Below are 19,235 nucleotides of genomic sequence, written 5' to 3'. Positions count from 1 at the left end.
TCGGCTCGACCTGGGGAAGGTGAAGGGGCAAGACAGTCAGCGGACAGGACAAAGAACCTCGTGGGCTGGCCATTTTGGAAGCCAGGCCACCCATTTTGGCCAAACGCGAGAAGCACGGTTAACAGTGTAAAAGGGAGTTCAAAACACAAAGAAACGATCACTGCCACCAGTCCCGTCCGTGACATACTTGCACAGTTCATTATAATCCATCGAGAGTTTCTAGGGCCTGTAGAATGACTAGAGACCCAAGAGTGCAGTAACTTAGCTTACAGTGCCCTCTTGTGCCATGTTGTACGACAGCTGCAACATGAGAAAAGAACTATGGAAAACAACGTTTCCCGGTACTGACTGTCTTAAGGGCATGTCAGTTTCTCCGTACGAATGGAGCGAAAGCCCAGAGGAGTGCGGCGGAAGGCTGCGCTTCTCTGGCAAAGTCTAGATCAGGGTGTAAAACAACAGCAAAAAGTTTGGGGGTTGCCACATGGAAGGAAAATTACCTACAATATGAAATCTTTCCTAACAAGGTGGTGGAAGTGCGGGATGGTGATGAGGAAAATGAGGTTTTGGTAGTGTGGGAATGTGATGAGGAAAAGTCACATGGTGGTAGCTGGGTACTGTGATGAGGAAAAGTGAGATAGTGGTAGTGGGGGTACAGTGATGGTCTTGGATGTTAAGGGGAGGAAGGTGAGGCCCAACCTATGTCTGTTGATGTTAGGGTGACCATAGGCCTCTGGCCAATCGGGGTCTCGAGGCCCTACATCTACAGGAAAGTAGACCGAGTCGGTCTCAGTTATTAATGGTGAGGTTGGCTCAGTCTGTCAGGGTGTCAAAATCCCACTTCTGACACAATATGTGGAGTACCAGGAGGAGGAGTCAGAAGACTTTATGACATGTTTAATAATGTTTTATTTAAATAAAATTAAAAATGCGTGCCTTGCCCTACTTCTAAGAGGGAGGTTTCCTACCTATTACACTAAAGGAAAGGGTCCTTATCAGAATAAAATGTACTTGATCCAAATCCTACCTCCTAACAGGCCTTTCCACTTTAGAAATGAAACCGAGAGGTGCAGCATGGGAGCTGGTCTCTGGGTTGGACCTCTGTCTAGCCCAACACTGTAAGTCTTTTAAAAGTTCAAGATATTCCCTCAAAACAATTCTGGTCTTGTGTTCAGACTTAGGTTTACCAAAAGAAAATGTTCCTTAATCGAACTGCTACTCTTCCAAGTTTCGTGTGAACAAATCTCTGTCTCTCGGACTACCAAAGACTGGTGGCTGTCTGGAAGACTTGCTCCTGATTTGATATTCACTATCTTTATAATACTTATTCATTCAGGTTATTTGACTTCTTGTAACCTTGCCAGCTTCTCTGGCTTGGATGCAAATTCATTTTTGTCAATTCATTCTGGTTTGTACAGGGTTCTTGTCCCTTGCAAATAGGTTAGTTAGCTTCCCAGATTTCTCTCTCTCTCCCTCTCTCTCTCCTTCTCTTTCTCTTTCCTAATGTTTGTTCATTCAGGATTCTCAGGCTCCCATGACATCATGCCATTTTAGGTTCTCTGATTCTTACTTCAAAATGTATGTTCCTCTCAACAGTACATTCTCAGTTGAAGTGTTCCCTTCCCTCATACTGTGTATCTTGGCAGTAGGCTCCCAGAGCCTTAGAGATTCTCTCAATTCAATGTGTTTGTGCACTCCTTTCCCAGCCACATACTGGGTTTCAACTTGTTCGGGATTCCAAGGTTCCTGTGACCTTGTAGGGTCTCTCAACATGTTCCACAGTATCTGTTCCTCTCGACGATACTCTCTCTGTGGGAACGTTTGCTTCCCTAGAACTGTGTCTCTTGACTGTAGATGTCGGTAGGATATGGAGCTCGGGGATTAGCATATTCACCGGAGATCGGTTCTCGACATCGGTTGCCAGGGCCCCGGCCTACTGCTTCAGCCTTGTGGTCATGCCCCAAGAGAAAATTAGGGTTCCCCTGTCTCTGCTTTTCCAGTCAGGGGTGGCTCCTCTTCTCGACAACGTCTGTGTGCTCTAGCACCATGAAGCACTTTTGGTGCTAGATGGCATTACAATAATGATCTCAGACAAAATAGTCGGAAAGAATATGGCAAAGTACTACTTTATTATCAGTTTAATAAAGCAGGGTCAATTGCCGGACATCAGACTGATGCATGCACTCTCACACAGAAGCTTGATTACATTGAGGTTTTATACCCCAATATGCGTCATCTATGACGTGATTCGACGTGGAATAATACAAAACCTGTCAAGGGAAGGGATTGGTTAAGGGAACATATTTACTTATAGAACTTGTAAGGGTTGCACCATTGGCTACCCCTTATCTGTTTGGCATGCCTCAAACTACCTCTAAATATGTATAATACTGACCATAGCAAACAAAACAACAGTGGATTGGTCCATACTACATTGCACGTTAGGTTGTCCCTCAAGCCCACTGATTGGTTGGCATACTATACCAACCTTGGACTTTTGGCTCCTTAGCAACACATACATGAAATGAAACCTTGGTGTTTGAATTCCATCAGAGTATTCCCCATTTACCAATTAGTCCATCATCTCTCATTGGTAGGCTATCAGCAAAAGTTCAAGGGCATGTGAGCATGTCACTATCTTAGCTGAAGGGTCTAATGAATAGCCTTAGTTTTCGATTTCTGAGTCAAACGTGAAGAGACCACAAATGTGTCCATTTTAGCTTTCCATTTACTGTAATTTGATTTAATTATGCAGGGTGTTGTTGCTCCTCTTAGCCTCTAGAGAATTGCTCACTCTATCTTACATGAGCTTTGCATACTTTTAATTGACCAACAGTTTGGCTCTCACAGATCTTTTCATCTTCTTCCATCTATGAAGAATGTCTCACATTCAGAGCTTATCCACATACTCCCTTTGTAATCTGTGCTTATCCTTTGAAAATAGCATCCTTAACTCTGATTGGTTCCACCAACTCAAAGGAAGAGGTCGCCCTTGCAGGGCTTCTCTGTTGATGCAAACTTGGCAAGTAGTCACTCCAGCAGGGCTTCACCGGGCAAACCAATGGCCCAGGAGTTGCAGCAGGCGTCCTCTTCAAGCTCTTCTTCGGTTCCTTCCTCCAGTGGTCGACTCTGCCTTCCAAGCAAAAATAATCACCTTTTGTTCAGTTCTCTTCTTTTATTCAGTACTCTCCCATTCATTCCAGCCTAGCTGTCACTCACCCAGCAGGGTGGCTGTCCTTGCCGGACAGTCAGCCAGCCAATCACCACAGAATGCATTTGGGTCTCCTTGGAGACTAAGCACAGGGTGTTTTGGGCACCTCCTTCACTTCCTGCCTACCCCAGACACATAGGTGCCAGAGGCGGGTTTCTCTCAGAAACCCTGTCAAAGGGGAAATGAAAAAAGAGCCCAAACCTGGTTTGGCACGCTAAGAAACTCTCTAGAAGGACCTTTCCACAAAGACCTGGTGAAAAAAGAAGACTGGCCACCATTTTAGTAAAGATGGCTGGATGCCATTTTGAAAAAGATGGCTCCCGCGGTTAACATTACCGGGTCCGCGAATGGTTGCGGTAAATGTAAACCTAGGTAGTTCAAAACAAAACCACTGCCACCAGCCAGTCAATTGTGGAAAGGGTAACATAAAAGATGTTACATGAGCATTTACACACAGGGGATACTCAGTAACCCCTCCAACACTCTATTGTATGATAGATCTAGCAAGTACAATGCTAAGTAAAGCCAATTTCACTTTATTGCCCTGGGAAACAGTAGTTGATCCCAGAGAAGGTATTACATACAAGGTAACTCTGGACTAACCTTGACTGGTCGGCTCTGCACACGTAAATGTTTTCCTGCGTCTCCTGATTCTACATCCTCGGCCTGTCTCTGAGGTAGCTTGGTTAAGTTCAACGTGAGCCAGCGTCCATTTTCCTACTAGGGCCATCCTTGGCACATTACATTTCCTTGATACCAAGCTTCTATATCTTTTCTTTCTACCGTGCCTTACTGCGTATTTACAGTTATTGGTCAGTAAGTTATTTCACCTTCTTTAAATCCATGATTACCTTAACTTTAGTTACATGTTACTCTTAGTGTTTTTCATATCTTTTTAGTATAGGTTCATATATCTTCTTTATTACATCACTTTGTCATTGTCAGATTTCACTTTAACGTTCATCCATAATATTCATCGATGCATTCTGACATCTTGGCAGGCGAAATCCTTCCATGTAGCATTCTTTCCTGCAACCTCCTTCCACACCTTGAGTGCAAGGGTACATTCTGAATAGCTGTCTGAGTGCATAATGTCTCTCATACACTCGATGTGGCATGGGAACTATACAGGGGATCCCATTTATTGCTTTTCTCTGACTGTCGGCAGTGAGGGGGCAGTAACAGGCAAGATAGCATCTCCTGCTCCTCTACATCTCTTGTGCAGATGTGAGTCCCTGTGTGGGGCTCATTCTTCACCCTATATAGGAGATTGCTCTCCGTTCACAGTTATTTGGGGGTTTAAATAGTTTGTCACAGTATAAAGGGGTGTGTTCTTTGCCAACAGCGTAGTTCAAATGAAAATCACCATTACCTTGAGGAAAAAACCAAAATGTGCAACTGTTCGATGGTATTAGTTCAATACTAATAACAGTCTTTGCCACAGTTATGTAGCTGGACACAGGGGTCTGGTCCTAGGAGCTCTTTCTCAAACCAGGAGTCCATATCCCCAAAAGGGGTCGTCACTCCCGGGTAGGCCCCACTTCCTCAGACACCTATGGGGGGTTTTGTTGAGTGGGCTCACCTCCCTATTCTCACATGTGGTGGCTCTGGGGAGAAGGGACAAATTGACCAGATTCATCAAAATAGTTATCACTCAGAAAGAACAGTGAATTGAGTAATACTCTGATATTATACTGTCTGAGTGAAGTTGCAGCATTGCTCAGGTTTCCTATGCTAAGATCTGTCTGTGTTACATGGCTATTGCACCTGATACTTATATAGCACTTTATGTCACAGAAAGGCCACCTAAAATCACAGAGGCATGGGGAGGGACTCTCCAGTCATGGCACAGTTTCTAAGACTGCTGGTTCCATGGATCACTCTGCTCCGTATTACTGCCCATCCAAAGATGGGCCCAGAGTTCGTCCGCCATGCTCATTCCAAGATGGTACCTGTAGCCAACAGTGATGTGTTTCCGGTTCCTGTTTTCAGAGGCAGCCAGCCAGACAGCTGTATCTCTGTGGAAGTGGAATACGATGGTGCATCTTATGGTGTGAGAATCGAGTTCCTTACTCTTCCGGTTAGGATTCTTGTGCTAATGAAATTCTGTCCCCCTTTTCCTTTGGATTCCCTTCTTCCCTATTACTCCTCACTCTATCCCATGCTACTGTTCTGCTGCTTCATAGCCTCCAGTTTTTCTTATTGATTCCTCTCGATTGTTGTGGACGTCCTGGTTTTCTACTGCAACTGCCTGGCTTCTACGTGCTGATTCTTTGCTTGAACTACTACTGCTGCCCCTGACCATCTCAGGGCTTTTTCACTTTGGGGTTTTCCCTGCATCCTGGCCCCTGCCCTTGGGGCTCATCTTGTCGGGTTTACTTTCAGACAGTGTTGCTTACTCAGATGGACAGCCACACCTCTTCAAGAGAAAGAGTCTCACCTTGTGGGTAAGATCTGCCATTGACAGGAACACTTTTCGGCAAACTATGTGAGTGCCAGAGAACCAAACAAATAGGGCTGAAGTGGAACTCCGTCCTGGGTGGCCACTGCTATAGTAGAGCGAAATCAGCAACCTTGAAGGCACTTCCGGGCTACGGTGACTTTGAATATAAAGGTTCCATGTGGAGGGTACAACCCTGAGGCTGCTGCCCGAACACTCAAAGTGCACTGCCAGCAAACATGTGAGGATTCCTAGGGCTTTGGGGTGACTGGACCGTTTTTAGGCGTTTGCTGGTGTTCTCTGGAAATATTATGAATACAAAACACACATTTCATACCACCTCCATTAGCTGCAGTTGCATAGTAAGGTTACTAGGGTGAAGTAGGGTGAACTGGAAAACTGCTCAGTTCAATGCAAAACCTTCTTTTTTTGCAGCACCGGACAGTCTTCGGTCCCCAAGAAACCATTTGCATAACAACAGGTGAGATTAGCGGCATGTCACAAATATTAATTGTCCATATTTGCAAATCCTTGAAAGTACAATTTTAGATTTCACATTTTTTACATTTTATTATGTTTTGGTTTAAAATAAACCTTACACAAATACATCACAGTTCAACAATTAATAAAACTATTAATAAAAGTTAATGTGTGCCACGTATCTCAACAAGAAAAATATGCATGATCACATCAACATCACTGGTGAACTATTAAGATTATAAAACCGCTTTGCAATAACATAACATTGAATCTTTCCTTCAAGGAATTGTATACGTTGTTTAACCAAATCTAAAACCACCTATATTTTTGAAATTTGCTCTCCCGTTATTATAGAAATCACCCCTGTGTCGGGAGGTGTACAGGACCAGTAATGACCCGCCAGCACGAGCGTAGGCAGGGCTGAGAAAAGCGAGGGCCCGAATGAGGGCTATGAGCTTATAACGGCCATTTACCCACCCACCCCCTGCCAACAAGGGGATAATAACCACACGCACCTGAGGGTTCACAATGGGTGCAAATATGCTTTTATAATGTTTTATGGATGATGGACTGCATGCAATCTCCTATGAAAAAACAAGATGGCTACTGCCATAGGACAAGGTACTTAATCCCTTTTCCATTTCCATATCTGCCACTGCTGGGAGGAGTCTGGGACCAGAGCACAAGCTCTGGTCCAGCAGGTAAGTGGGGATGGAGGGAGGAAAGGGGAAAGGGATTGGGATGTCTTTGTGGGGGTGGGTGCATTGGGAGGCAACAGGCAGAGGCTCCCTGTTACCTCCTCACAATCAAGATGTCACCACCCCGGGAAAGGCCTTGTGTGGTTGGCCCGCATTTCCAGCCACCTCATTAGCTGAGTGACCTTCTCTGGGGTGGCATAAGTCTACATCCTAGTTGATCATGATTAAGACCTTGAATCGGTCCTTCAACCTCCAGTAGGAGACAACACATTTAACCATAAAAGTAAAAAGATGGACCTTAAGCCTTTTGAAGGGAGTCTATAAAATGATTGTGGCAAACGCCATGCCCTGGATGCGATTCTAGAATACTCTTTATGATAGTTTTTATAGTTTTCCATTCTGGACTTGTTATAGCACCAATCCCATTCTAATATTTCTTTTTAACCCACAATGGATCTTCTAAAAAGAGCTGCTTAGTAGAAAACAACCTTCATTAAACATTTCAAACTGATCCACACAGGTTGCTAACACCTGACAAGATTTCGAAATCAATATTCTTTTCAAATCACCATATAATAAGTGCAGTTTATCCCATAAAATATTGCAAACACAGTGTCTTCCACCAATCTAATGACTTTAAGGAATGGATCCCCAATTGAGATCATCTTTAAACCGGCCGATAAAGGCTAAGTACTTGTCCTTATGGATAAGAAAGATTTTTTAAAGGAAATCAAAAGGCAGTTGGATGACAGGGAATCATACATGAAACTCCAATACGATCTAACCGGGCAAGTAAAAGCCTTGATTAAAGAAGTGGTAGAGGAATCTGAGAATCAAGGAATAATAGCTGAAAACACAAAAGCATTCCTATTGATGTAAAGTTCAATTATGCCAGTGGTGTATATGCTGGCCAAGATCCATAAAAGCGTGATTGACCCTCCAGGGCAGCCTATCATTGCGGCAATGGGGAGTCTGTTGGAAGCAGTGGCTCAGTATCTTGATAAGGCAATACAACAGCTAATACAGAATAGCGCAACCTATCTTCGTGACACCAGTGATTTTTTGCTGAAACTGAAAGATATGGACTTTGTCCAAGGATGTGATATACTTTTTACCATGGATGTACCACCCTTATACACAAATATTGGTCATAAAGCAGGAAGAGAATGCCAAAGAACGGCTTCTGCACTCCATGGACATATGGAAGGCTGATCTGATAAAGTGTTTCTCATGACTCTCTTCAAACTGGTGCTGACCAACAATTTGTTCAGATTCAATGATCTATCTAGAGCCAGAATTTGTCCTAAACTCAGAAAGATGCCAAGGATATCTGGGGCTTTACACCAGATACATAGATGATGTATTTGGCATTTGGAGGAACCTGGCAGAAGAGTTGAAGAACTTCTATGAAATGATGAACGACATGCATCCTCGTATTAAGCTCACGACGAATCGTAGTTACACTAACGTCAATGTTTTGGACGTAGAATTGTACTCGGAGGATAACATGCTCAAAAGCAGGATTGTTACTAAAGCACCGACAGGAACAGTTCACTTCTTGCAACGCGTTTCCTTCCTAACTGGACGCTGGATAGTGTAACCATTAGCCAGTTACATCAGCTGAGGAGTACAACAAGCAGGCCAATAACTTGAAAGCAGCATTTCTTGTTAACCAGTTTCTTCAGTGATATATTGTTCTCGGGACTGGGACAAGTTTCTCTCTTCATATGATACCCATCCAAATACACAGGCATATATTAACTCTCTTGCCCTTAGCGCTGGAAGGAGTTTCGCCACACATATAATGGTCCCCCTGCAGTCTCACGTTTTTCCCGGTTCCTCTGGTCCTTTCTTTATGTGGGGGTATCCTGCAGGACTCGACTCTAGCTCAAGAAAGCTATCTCTCTCTTCTCGTTCATCGGTTTCCAGTTCTCAGTTCCTCATCGGGTTTGTGACATATATCGGCACTGGTGATCAGACTATTCATGCTGCTCGCCACAGTAGTCTTAGTGTCATTGCTCAGGCATCCTGCCCATTACTCTGCAAGCGTGTCCATGCCACCACCATTTGCATTGTTCCTTTCTTCCTCCTTATAACGATTTCCTTGTGGCTGTAAACATAGGCCATCTGGCGTCTCGCACTGGCCATCTGCACCTTGTTGAAAGTCACAGGCTCTATGACCGGCCTCGGCTCCACCTCCATCAAGGCATGATGGGGGCTTCCCCGCAGAGCACTCTCCTCCTCTCTCCCTGGTCTGACTCATCCCAATTTAATATATGTCTTTTGTTAAACAGACATCTACCTTTCTTTTTCCATATGGGTTTTCTTTTTACATTGCTGTCAGCCAAATGTAAAGATTTCACACTACTGATTATAGCAGATAGTCCTATGTATTCGGCTATGGTAGGTGGTTCATCACAGGAACAGATGAATTTGTCCCCAAAGGGGGATCTCTCATGGTGAGGTCCCACTTGACTGCACGACCATGGAGGGGCTTGTTGAGTGGAATCAACTCCCTAGCCTCACAGGGGGAGACCCCTGCTCCTCCTTGGGGAGAAGGGACGAATGCTTGTGAATCATCACACACCTTAATAAAAGCATCCACTTTTTGCGGATGCCAAGACATTCTATTCCTTGCAACATTTGTGTCTAAAGAAGCCAGGCTCGGATCACAATAAGGGCAATCAGCAGACACAAACATGTTGAGCATAAGGCAGGCATGATCACTTAAGACTATTAAGTCATGTATAATGCACAACAACAGACATTTTTTCTACAATGTCCCCCGTTAGGGATACATTTTCAAAAATGTGTTAACTCCCTCCATCTTAGAGACCCCCAGAAACTTTGCTGGATTTTGAGGACTTGATTTGTTCACCTGGAGAGAGTCTGATCCTTTTTTCCAACTCTCTCATGTATTTTAATGTGATTTTATACACTGTGGTTGTTTTGGTTGTGGAGTCTAACCAACTCAATAGGCATCATCTTTTACAATTGTGTCACAAAGCTCCTTCAGTGCAGTGCCACAGGGAAGTCTTCGTGATTTCCCAAGGTTTAAATACCTTCTCTGCGATCAACTACTGTTTCCCGGGGCAATAAAGTGAAATTGGCTTTACTTACCATTGTACTTGCTAGATCTATCATACAATAGAGTGTTGGAGGGGTTACTGAGTATTCCCTGTGTGTAAATGCTCATGTAACATCTTTTATGTTACCCTTTCCTGAATTGACTGGCTGGTGGCAGTGGTTTTGTTTTGAACTACCTAGGTTTACATTTACCGCAACCATTCGCGGACCCGGTAACGTTAACCGCGGGAGCCATCTTTTTCAAAATGGCATCCAGCCATCTTTGCTAAAATGGTGGCCAGTCTTCTTTTTTCACCAGGTCTTTGTGGAAAGGTCCTTCTAGAGAGTTTCTTAGCGCGCCAAACCAGGTTTGGGCTCTTTTTTCATTTCGCCTTTGTCAGGGTTTCTGAGAGAAACCCGCCTCTGGCACCTGAGTGTCTGGGGTAGGCAGGAAGTGAGGGAGGTGCCCAAAAGACCCTGTGCTTAGTCTCCAAGGAGACCCAAATGCATTCTGTGGTGATTGGCTGGCTGACTGTCCGGCAAGGACAGCCACCCTTCTGGGTGAGTGACAGCTAGGCTGGAATGAATGGGAGAGTACTGAATAAAAGAAGAGAACTGAACAAAAGGTGATTATTTTTGCTTGGAAGGCAGAGTCGACCACTGGAGGAAGGAACCGAAGAAGAGCTTGAAGAGGACGCCTGCTGTAACTCCTGGACCATTGGTTTGCTCGTTGAAGCCCTGATGGAGTGACTACCTGCCAAGTTTGCATCAACAGAGAAGCCCTGCAAGGACGACTTCTTCCTTTGAGTTGGTGGAACCAATCAACTCCCAAGTAAGCCACCTGGACACCCATCTCGGAGCTGGTTGAATTTCCTCAGAGTTGCTGCAGGAAACAGTAGAGCCAGGGAGAGGGACACCAGATTGTGTGTGTTGCTTGTAAGCTGGCTTAAGCTTTTGGAAGATCCTCCGGACTCCCACAAAGCAGGAATGACCAACCCTGACCCCCTCTCAGTCGAGTGCGGGACCTCAGATGTGAGGAAAGTCCACCTTGACAGCCAGGAACCGTGCTTATTGCCATTTGCTGTACCTCAAGGAGCTGAAACGCAAAACAGCCACTGAAAGTAAAGTTTGCCGGTTGCCAGTTTTGACAGTACTTGTGTAGTGCAGGAGTTCCCGACATCCTCCCTCTTGTCTCTACGACTGAGGCCCAGGAACAGTGAGATCTGCAGAGCTGCACAGGAACAGAAGTCTTCAGCTGCATCTTTTCTGCTTTACCAAGGTACTGTAAAACAAGTCTAAGAGAACTTACCTCTTACTGTGGAAGTGCTTGTAACTTCTACAACTCACAAGTCTAATCAGCTTGTGGCCCTACCTTTGATTCTTCTTTTTATCAAAGACTCCTCAGAACGTGTGCAAAGACTTTTCCAGTTGCTTACCTGAAGTGCTGCATCCTATACAAAGACTTTTGCCCATTGACTTTGGCTTAGCCTATTTGAACTGAATGACTCTTCTACGTGCTATCTGAAAGTATTTGCCCCACTTATGTATATTTGTCATTTTTTGTGTTCTAACAACCTTTGCCTTTTACCAACTTTTTAAGAGTGTGCTGAATGCCAACAGTAAGTTATTAATGTCCCCAGCACCCTTGTTACTGAAGTCACCTGTGGGTGTAGGTTGTGTCTGTGGGCCATCCCAAAAAGGCCTTGTCTGATTCAGAAACACAGTGTACAGTATTGAAGTATATTTGTGTGCTACTTTTCTATTGCTCCCTTCTGAAGAAGGCTTTATAACTGACTGATAAATAAATTATACCTTTTTTATGCAAGAAACCTTGAGTATAAGAGTGTATTTGAAAACCTGTAACTGTGAATATTTGTGTAACTCCACTACTGCTCACATTTCCACTCTTGAGATAAGCCTGGCTGCTCAACATGCTACCAAAACTGTGTAGTACAAGCTTATACCAAAGGTTGGGTTGCCTATTCATGTAGTCATAGTTGCTTGTAGTGTTCCCAGAGGGTACTGCATTCAAACTAACATCCCCCGAACAGTATATGTAATTAATGGTGGTCTCTGTCTTCCCCTGTTCCCAAATATCCATACTAGTAATATCCCCCATTACGCTTCCATTTAATCAGGTCAAACTCCATTAATTCCGAAATTCCATGAGAAGCAGGAGGTGAAGTCCTGAAAATTAAAGTGGGGAGACTCATCAACAATTGCAATGGGATGTGACGTCGCCAGAAATTAGCATATCAAGGTGAAATATGCACATTTAATTAAATTGGCTTTGCATACCCACCCAAATTGAACAGGACGAATGGCATTTGCCTTTGATAAAATCAACATACGCACAAAACCAAGACTGGATATTTTCTTCTAATAGTGTTTGTGAAAACCTTAAAAGGTGTGCATGTTTTAAACTCCAAGAATCAATACAAATGTTTTCCCTAGGACTTGCAGTACCGAAATGGGATATTTCACCTTTAGTTGTTTATTCATCATCAGGTTATATAGTGCAATGGTGAAGTGTCCGGCCTATAAAGCTGACGACTGCAGTTTGATCCCAGAGGTTGGCTTAAATTCATGCATTCAAAGAGGGCATCAAATGTATCTCTTTTAGCTCGGGGGGGACGGAGTCTGCCCTCTGAATAAAAGGGTGGACTCTGCCCCCCCCCGCGTGTACCCTCGACTTGAGCCCTGATGAGGAGTATACCCCCTAGATCCACTCCTCCCTTCATGATCAGGGAAAAATAGGGTGTCCATGTCACGGAGCCGAATGCCCATACTCGCCCAGACCTGAACCTTGAGGGAAATAACCTGCAGGTTGCCTCCCAGAAGGACATTGAAAGGGTCTCCCTTCGAACAATTCTGATAAAAACTCAGTTCGGGATTCAACCAGATTTCTGTCATGTCACCTAGAAGTGCCTGCCTAGGACAAAGTTGCCACCAAAAGCGAGTCACAGAGAGTATTCCAGTATTTAATCATGGCTCCCAAACTATTTTTGACCAGAATTATAAAACTTCCAGAGGGCCGTCCAAGGGTATTCTTCGGTGCCTTCTTTAAAAGCATGGTATGGCCATCCCATGCTGGGGCTTCCAATAACCAAACATCGTGCAACAGTATATGATTACATGTATTCACTTTAGGAAAGTGAACATAGCCATCTGTAAAATGAGAATTACCATTTGTGTTCCAGTACAATGGATTAACAGAAACGTGCTATGCTGAAGCCTGAATCCTGTTGTTGTCAGAGGGGCAATGAAGGAGCACAGGGAACCAGGACAAATCTTGATCATCACTCATGAGTGGTGTTTTAGGTGCATTCAAGGGCACCCTTCTAGTACCATCCTCAGTGCCTGAACATCACAAAGACTGTTGCCAGGCTTTTAGACTATTATTTGAAGACAATTGGTGCCCTTGGAACCGTGCAGCCGCTTCCTACGCAGAGATCCCACCCAAATTATGTCTAAAGATGAACCGATTGAATTTCTTATAAAAAATGGATGCACATCAAACTCTAAAGATAGAAAGGATCCTACATCCATTAATAGCATGTTAAAAACAATTCTGTAATGTACATGTATGACCATACATTTCAAATGATTACAATCTACAAATTCCACCTTGTCCATGTCACTAGAGTTTATAAGCCTCAATGAAAACAGAGAAGAATAAGCTATATGATTCAAACAATATTATATTCAAAAAGTTTCTCAATACCAACCATCAGGCTCAACAAATCGTTCTTCGTCAGAATGTCAGTGCCATTGCCTGTCGCGGCCACATGCTTCTGGCCTTTGAAGTGCCGGGCAATACACTTAAATATCCTTCCCCCAGTGGGAGGGATTTTCAAATCTCTGAAAAATTGGGTCAATTTTAGCTTTCTACTGTGGTAAAAATGTTCTGTTTTTCCCTTTATTAGCGGATCCACCTCCCCATGTATCCCTTTCCCCTTACAGCTTTCCCCTTCCACATCCTCCCTCCCCTTTTAACCTATATTGTTCCTTTTCCCCATCTTTCCATTTCATACCAACCACACATGTCTGTGGTTAGTATGGAAATGTATCATAATTGCTTGTTATTTTTATTTTACATATCCAGTATATCACTATCGTAGTGGTCAAAGCACCAAGCCTCGTCCGGGAAGAGACGACTTGTGACCCAGCGGTCTGTGGTGTGAAAAAAGAAATTGTGCCAAGGATAGTGAGACACAGGAACAGTGCCAAATGTCAGTGAGACAAATCGTACAAACCTAAATCAAAATATGCAGCGAAATGAAAACATGTTGATGCTCAGACATCTTGAAACCTCGAATTACCTCAATATAATGTACAATTTTAGTGGAATCAATAAAGATTTATATTTCAGAAAATCACTAGGTCACTAAGGTTTGTATACATGTCTGTATTAGTGGCAAGATGCTCCATTACCCCTTGCTGGTAAAACACAGGTGTTCCAATTTACAGCCAATGGAATATAAATCTCATTGATAAATTTGTGTTGGCTAAGTGTGTCCCTAAAACCGAGGGGAACCACGAGTTTTGAGATGACTCAGGGGGTACGTTTGCAGAATGCTTGGCATGAGAGAAGATTTGAGGAGCTTGGAAGAAAATGCAAATTAGCTACTTCGATTTGCTCTTTATATATACGTATTCACCTATTAACTGATGTTCTTTTTAATGCAATGGTGGTTGGGCTTTAAAATGTTTTGCAATATGGATCCTTGGCAACATTACTAATAATTACTTATCATACTTAATTTATAAACAAGGCTTACCTTTCAGTAATTGTCGTCAGTTCTGCACATTTATCCACTAGGAGTTTCTCAAACTGCAGATAAATAGGAAAGTCTGTTCTTGTTAATTATCTTCAACAGATACATTACAGTTTGTTCACAAAAGGGGCAATCACACATATATCCTATAAAGCACAATACCTGATCACAATTCATTGAACGGCAGCTTAATTAAATAATTCTGCATTTTATTTCAAGCAAATTAATACATTCTTGCAATTTAGATGCATGGTGTTCAAGGAGCCCAAGCAGTTTTGCCTGAGGAAGTGACCTTCGTAATCTTGAAAACTAGCAACCGAAACATTTCTATATTTTTTGAGAAATCAAACTCAGATTTAGGCAGGCTGATACGAAAACCCACTCATGCCTTGCTCTTTGAGCAATATCATCTAATCAGGCATCTGTGCTGAAGGTTTAGTAAGCAACAGTCTATCCAGTGTTTATAATATTTCCTTAATTCAACATTTGATTTTACATTGATAAGTCATTGGTCAGAGGAACGTTTTAAAATGGTAGCATGTTCACTAAGGTGTTCCTTGAGACTTTTGGGACTTTAGGATTTGGCTTTAAACTTTTAATTCTTAATAGTTAAAATCAAAAGATTTCAAAAACATAATATGTATTGCACTGCAGTCATGATAGCGTTTCACATGCTCCTTACCATTATGACTAACAAACATATCCATAACCCGACTGGTGAAACACGTCCAACAGTTCTGATGATGACAGTGGCAAGTCCATAGCAGGATCCTTTTCTAAGGACTACTTTGAATAGGTTGCAGTTCTCTCGCAAAAGCGGATGTAATTGAGCAGGTCCCTTTTGTATGGACTACCCCATTCCTATTCGGGCCCCATAGGGCTCAATGGGAATGGGGACCACGCTAATAACGGGCCCGTTGTTAGCATGCTGGTCCTTTAGCGGCTCCCACTAAGGGCGCCTGGTAAAACCAGCCACCCTTAGCGGGACCCGCTAAAGGACCTTGTAATGCAGCGGTAAGGGGTTAACGGCACCAGCATCTTTACCGGCGCCGTTAACCCCTTACCTCCAACCTCGTAATGACCCCCATAGACTCTCACAACAGCACATGGCAACTACTGACTGAATAATCTCAGCAAACGGTGTAAACGGAACTGAAGCTGTCAACGGCACACCACAGCTCTCTTGCGCTTTTTCCCCACTCAGTCCTACTGGGGATGGGTTCAGGGAACAAGTACCAAAATTCACAAAGAGAAAGGGTACAAGAACAGGTAGGCAAACCTTGTTTGTAATGGCGATGGGTTTTATTTGCATCATAGAATGTGGATTGGTTTGAAAGAAGGTCAATATGCCTTGTATTGGTTCCCAATATTTGTTTTTTATTTTTTGTGTACCTGAGTGCTGACAGTTATCTTAGCATGTATAGTGCAGCTCACATGTGAAAAGAGTCAGCACACGTTTCGACCAAAGTCATTATCAAGGCTGTACATGTGTGGTGATGTGCATCTGTGTGGTGACAAGGTGAGTAAGATCCTACACAACAAGTTTGAATCATATACATGGGAAGAACAAGCATGATTGATGCATGCGTTGTGCCTTGACAGTAACAGGTGCATATGTACATTGACAGAGTACAATTGGATGAAATATAAAGCCACATTGGTTTGTTATATACAGACATCAAGGTTGTGTACCAAGGAGGAGGAAAGTGAAGAAGATAAAGAGTGGGTTAGCTTGACATTGACTATAATGACTGTTTACAATTGCTGTTTGGCTTCATGTCATCTAAGGTTCAGTTCTCTATCGCCTCCCCTGGGGTCAGGTTGGACGATTTCAAGTCCCATGAACTTGATGTCGTCCGTTTTGACGAGCTGATGGTTTTATCAAACTCTGGCCTGGTTGGTCAAACACCACCTCCTAGCATTTTAATTAAGACCCATAGTTGGCCCCCACAAACATGGGATTTCTTTTCTTTTTACCCATGATCATCTGCCAGGCATTGGCCCGACAGCCCCTATAGACTGTCTATCTCATACGTGTGCATGATCAATCAGTTGTTTTCACATTAGACGGACCACAGCAATGAGGCAATCGGTGCTGGTTGGTCCGATGCGAACTGCCCTTCAGTTTCTCACACATCATACGGTATTGGACAATGAACAGACCTCTCGTCTCAGCCTATCAATAGGCTTGTTGTATTTAAACTATACTAGCATGGTGAACGGGATCGCAGATCGCTGCCACCGCTCATCCCACACAATCACCCTCCGGCTCCCAAGGTAAGCACCACTGTGAACCCACCATGCATCGCTACCTTTACCCCTCCCCCGCAATCTGCAACCTGCACAGCCCCCTAGGCCAACCACGAGAGGCTGCGTGCATCCCTACATGCCTGTCTGTGTTTAGTTTAGTTTCTTTATTTGTAGAGCGCTCCCAGCCCTCAGGCTTCTGGACGCTTTGCTTAAAGTTACAGGGTTACAATTTATATACATTTACAATTTGAAAAGAGTATAGTCGGTTACATTTACAAAGATGCATACAGTTACAGAGTTACATTTTCTCTACATTTACAGTTTGAATAGAGTATAGTCAGTTGCAATTTACAAAGAAGCATAAATACATGGACCAATTGGTAGTGGATAGGTTGGTAGCAAGAGTATGTATTATGGCACTGCCAGCACTGGGTACACCAACATCCAGCTAATGCCGGAAGAATGATCTTTTTCCCCTCGCGCCTCGACCATATATGCGAATCGCCCCTTTCCCTTACACAACCACTCCGTCTGCATTACATGCAGCTATTGAGCCTAGTTCACAGTGAACACTGTTTTCTCACTTCACCTCCGACCTCCATGCGGCATCATACAGACTTCTCAAACGCTCACTGACCCTGTGACTCCCGCCCCTTCCCTACCTTCACTCTTTTCACCACAACACCGAAGCGCGGTCCCCAGCGCATATGATATTCTATCAGCCATTCTACAAGGCAACACAGGACTGCCCTCTTGACAACCCGTGCTTCTCCTATCTTCAGGACCAGACAACCTAACTAACTCGTGGCCTTCCATTTTCCGTAATCAAGGACCTCCAAAATCTGCCTACCCTGGTAAGGACATATACAATTGTAAACAATCATGTCGACGTCAAGCTAAACCACTCTTATCTCCTTCCCTTTCCTCCTCCTCGGTATACAACCTTGATGTCTGTATATAACCAACCAATGTGGCTTTATATTTGGATCAAATGTGCTCTGTCAATGTACATATGCACCTGTTACTGTCACGACACCACTCGCCTCACGACTCACAATGCATATATCAATCATGCTTGCTCTTTCCATGTATATGATTCAAACATGTTGCATTGTATCTTACTCACCTTGTCACCACAGAGATGCACATCATCACACATGTACAGCCATGATAAAGACTTTGGTCGAAATACGTGTTTGCTCTTTTCACATGTGACCTGCACTATACGTGCTAAGATAACTGTCAGCACTCAGGTGCACACAAAGTAAATATAAATTGGGAACCAATACAAGGTATATTGACCTTCTTTCAAACTAATCCACATTCGATGCAAATAAAATGTAGCGCCATTACAAACAAGGTTTGCCTATCTGCTTATGTACCATGATGCTAAGTGTGGCAACTGGACTAGATGTAAGTGGTGGGAAGGCTGAGGTGAAGGGGCGGTCTTCAGACAGGGTGAGGATTGTCACATGGAAGGTACGGGGTAGTACCCCCCACATAAAGCCAGACAGAATCTGTACTATATGCGTAGGCATGACCTTAAAGTTACGTTTCAACAAGAAACACGCTTAACCCGCCAAACTGTAGCGCACATTGTGCAATAGTGGACCTGTCACTGTTATTATTCTTCTGCTTAGTCCTATGCCATGGAAGAGGCCATATTGATCCATAGCTCTCTTAGGTTCAGACTGCACACAACTAATAGCAATAAGGAAAGGAGGTTCATATCAGTTAACAGACTCATAGATAATAGGCCAATCAAGTTTATCACCGGTTACAGACCAAATTCTATCAGTGGGTACTGGAGACCCTGGATCAAATAGGTGACTTTACTGTTATATGGGAGGAGATTTTAACACTGTACTGGACTCAAAGATAGACAGAGCCGCAGTCAATGCTCGTGTTTTCTCTAGATCAGTGGCCAGAATAAAACAAGTTTGTGAAATGTATGGCCTGGTAGATTTATTGCGAAAACAGCACCCCAGAGCAGGGACTATACATTCCATTAGTGGGTACACCAAACAGCCTCACGTATAGACTATTTTTTAGTATTGAAAGCCATGGTGGCAAGTTTTGTGCAGAGTGATATTCTCCCCGTAGGCTATTGGACCATTTGCGGGTCAGGATAGAAGCAGATATATCGGGAGAGCAGTATAAGAGATTTGGAGGGTGCTTTAAACCAGATTCACTTAAAGTAGTAGTGTTTGAACAGAATATCTGCAACACAAAAATAAAAGGTTCTTCAAGTGGAATGTGGGGGCGGTGGGCTCTCCAGGGACACTGTGGGAGGCCTTCAAGGGCTATGTGAGGGG

The 19,235-nt window shown here is 43.6% G+C and overlaps 1 protein-coding gene across 2 annotated transcripts in view; it reads right to left on the bottom strand.

Annotated features, from left to right (window-relative positions):
* Positions 1–19,235, bottom strand: part of INSC (INSC spindle orientation adaptor protein) — a 1,941,980-nt gene that overhangs the window by 819,732 nt on the left and 1,103,013 nt on the right. For both annotated transcript variants that reach the window (XM_069623742.1, XM_069623743.1), the window contains exon 4: positions 14,674–14,726. In XM_069623742.1, the coding sequence (XP_069479843.1) occupies positions 14,674–14,726 (53 nt within the window). The remainder of the gene's footprint in view (positions 1–14,673; positions 14,727–19,235) is intronic.

Source organism: Ambystoma mexicanum, chromosome 11 (genome assembly GCF_040938575.1).
Source record: "Ambystoma mexicanum isolate Mex_15411 chromosome 11, UKY_AmexF1_1, whole genome shotgun sequence".
Taxonomy (NCBI): domain Eukaryota; kingdom Metazoa; phylum Chordata; class Amphibia; order Caudata; family Ambystomatidae; genus Ambystoma; species Ambystoma mexicanum.
Note: the sequence above shows the minus strand (reverse complement) of the source record. Positions and strands in the feature narration are given on the sequence as shown.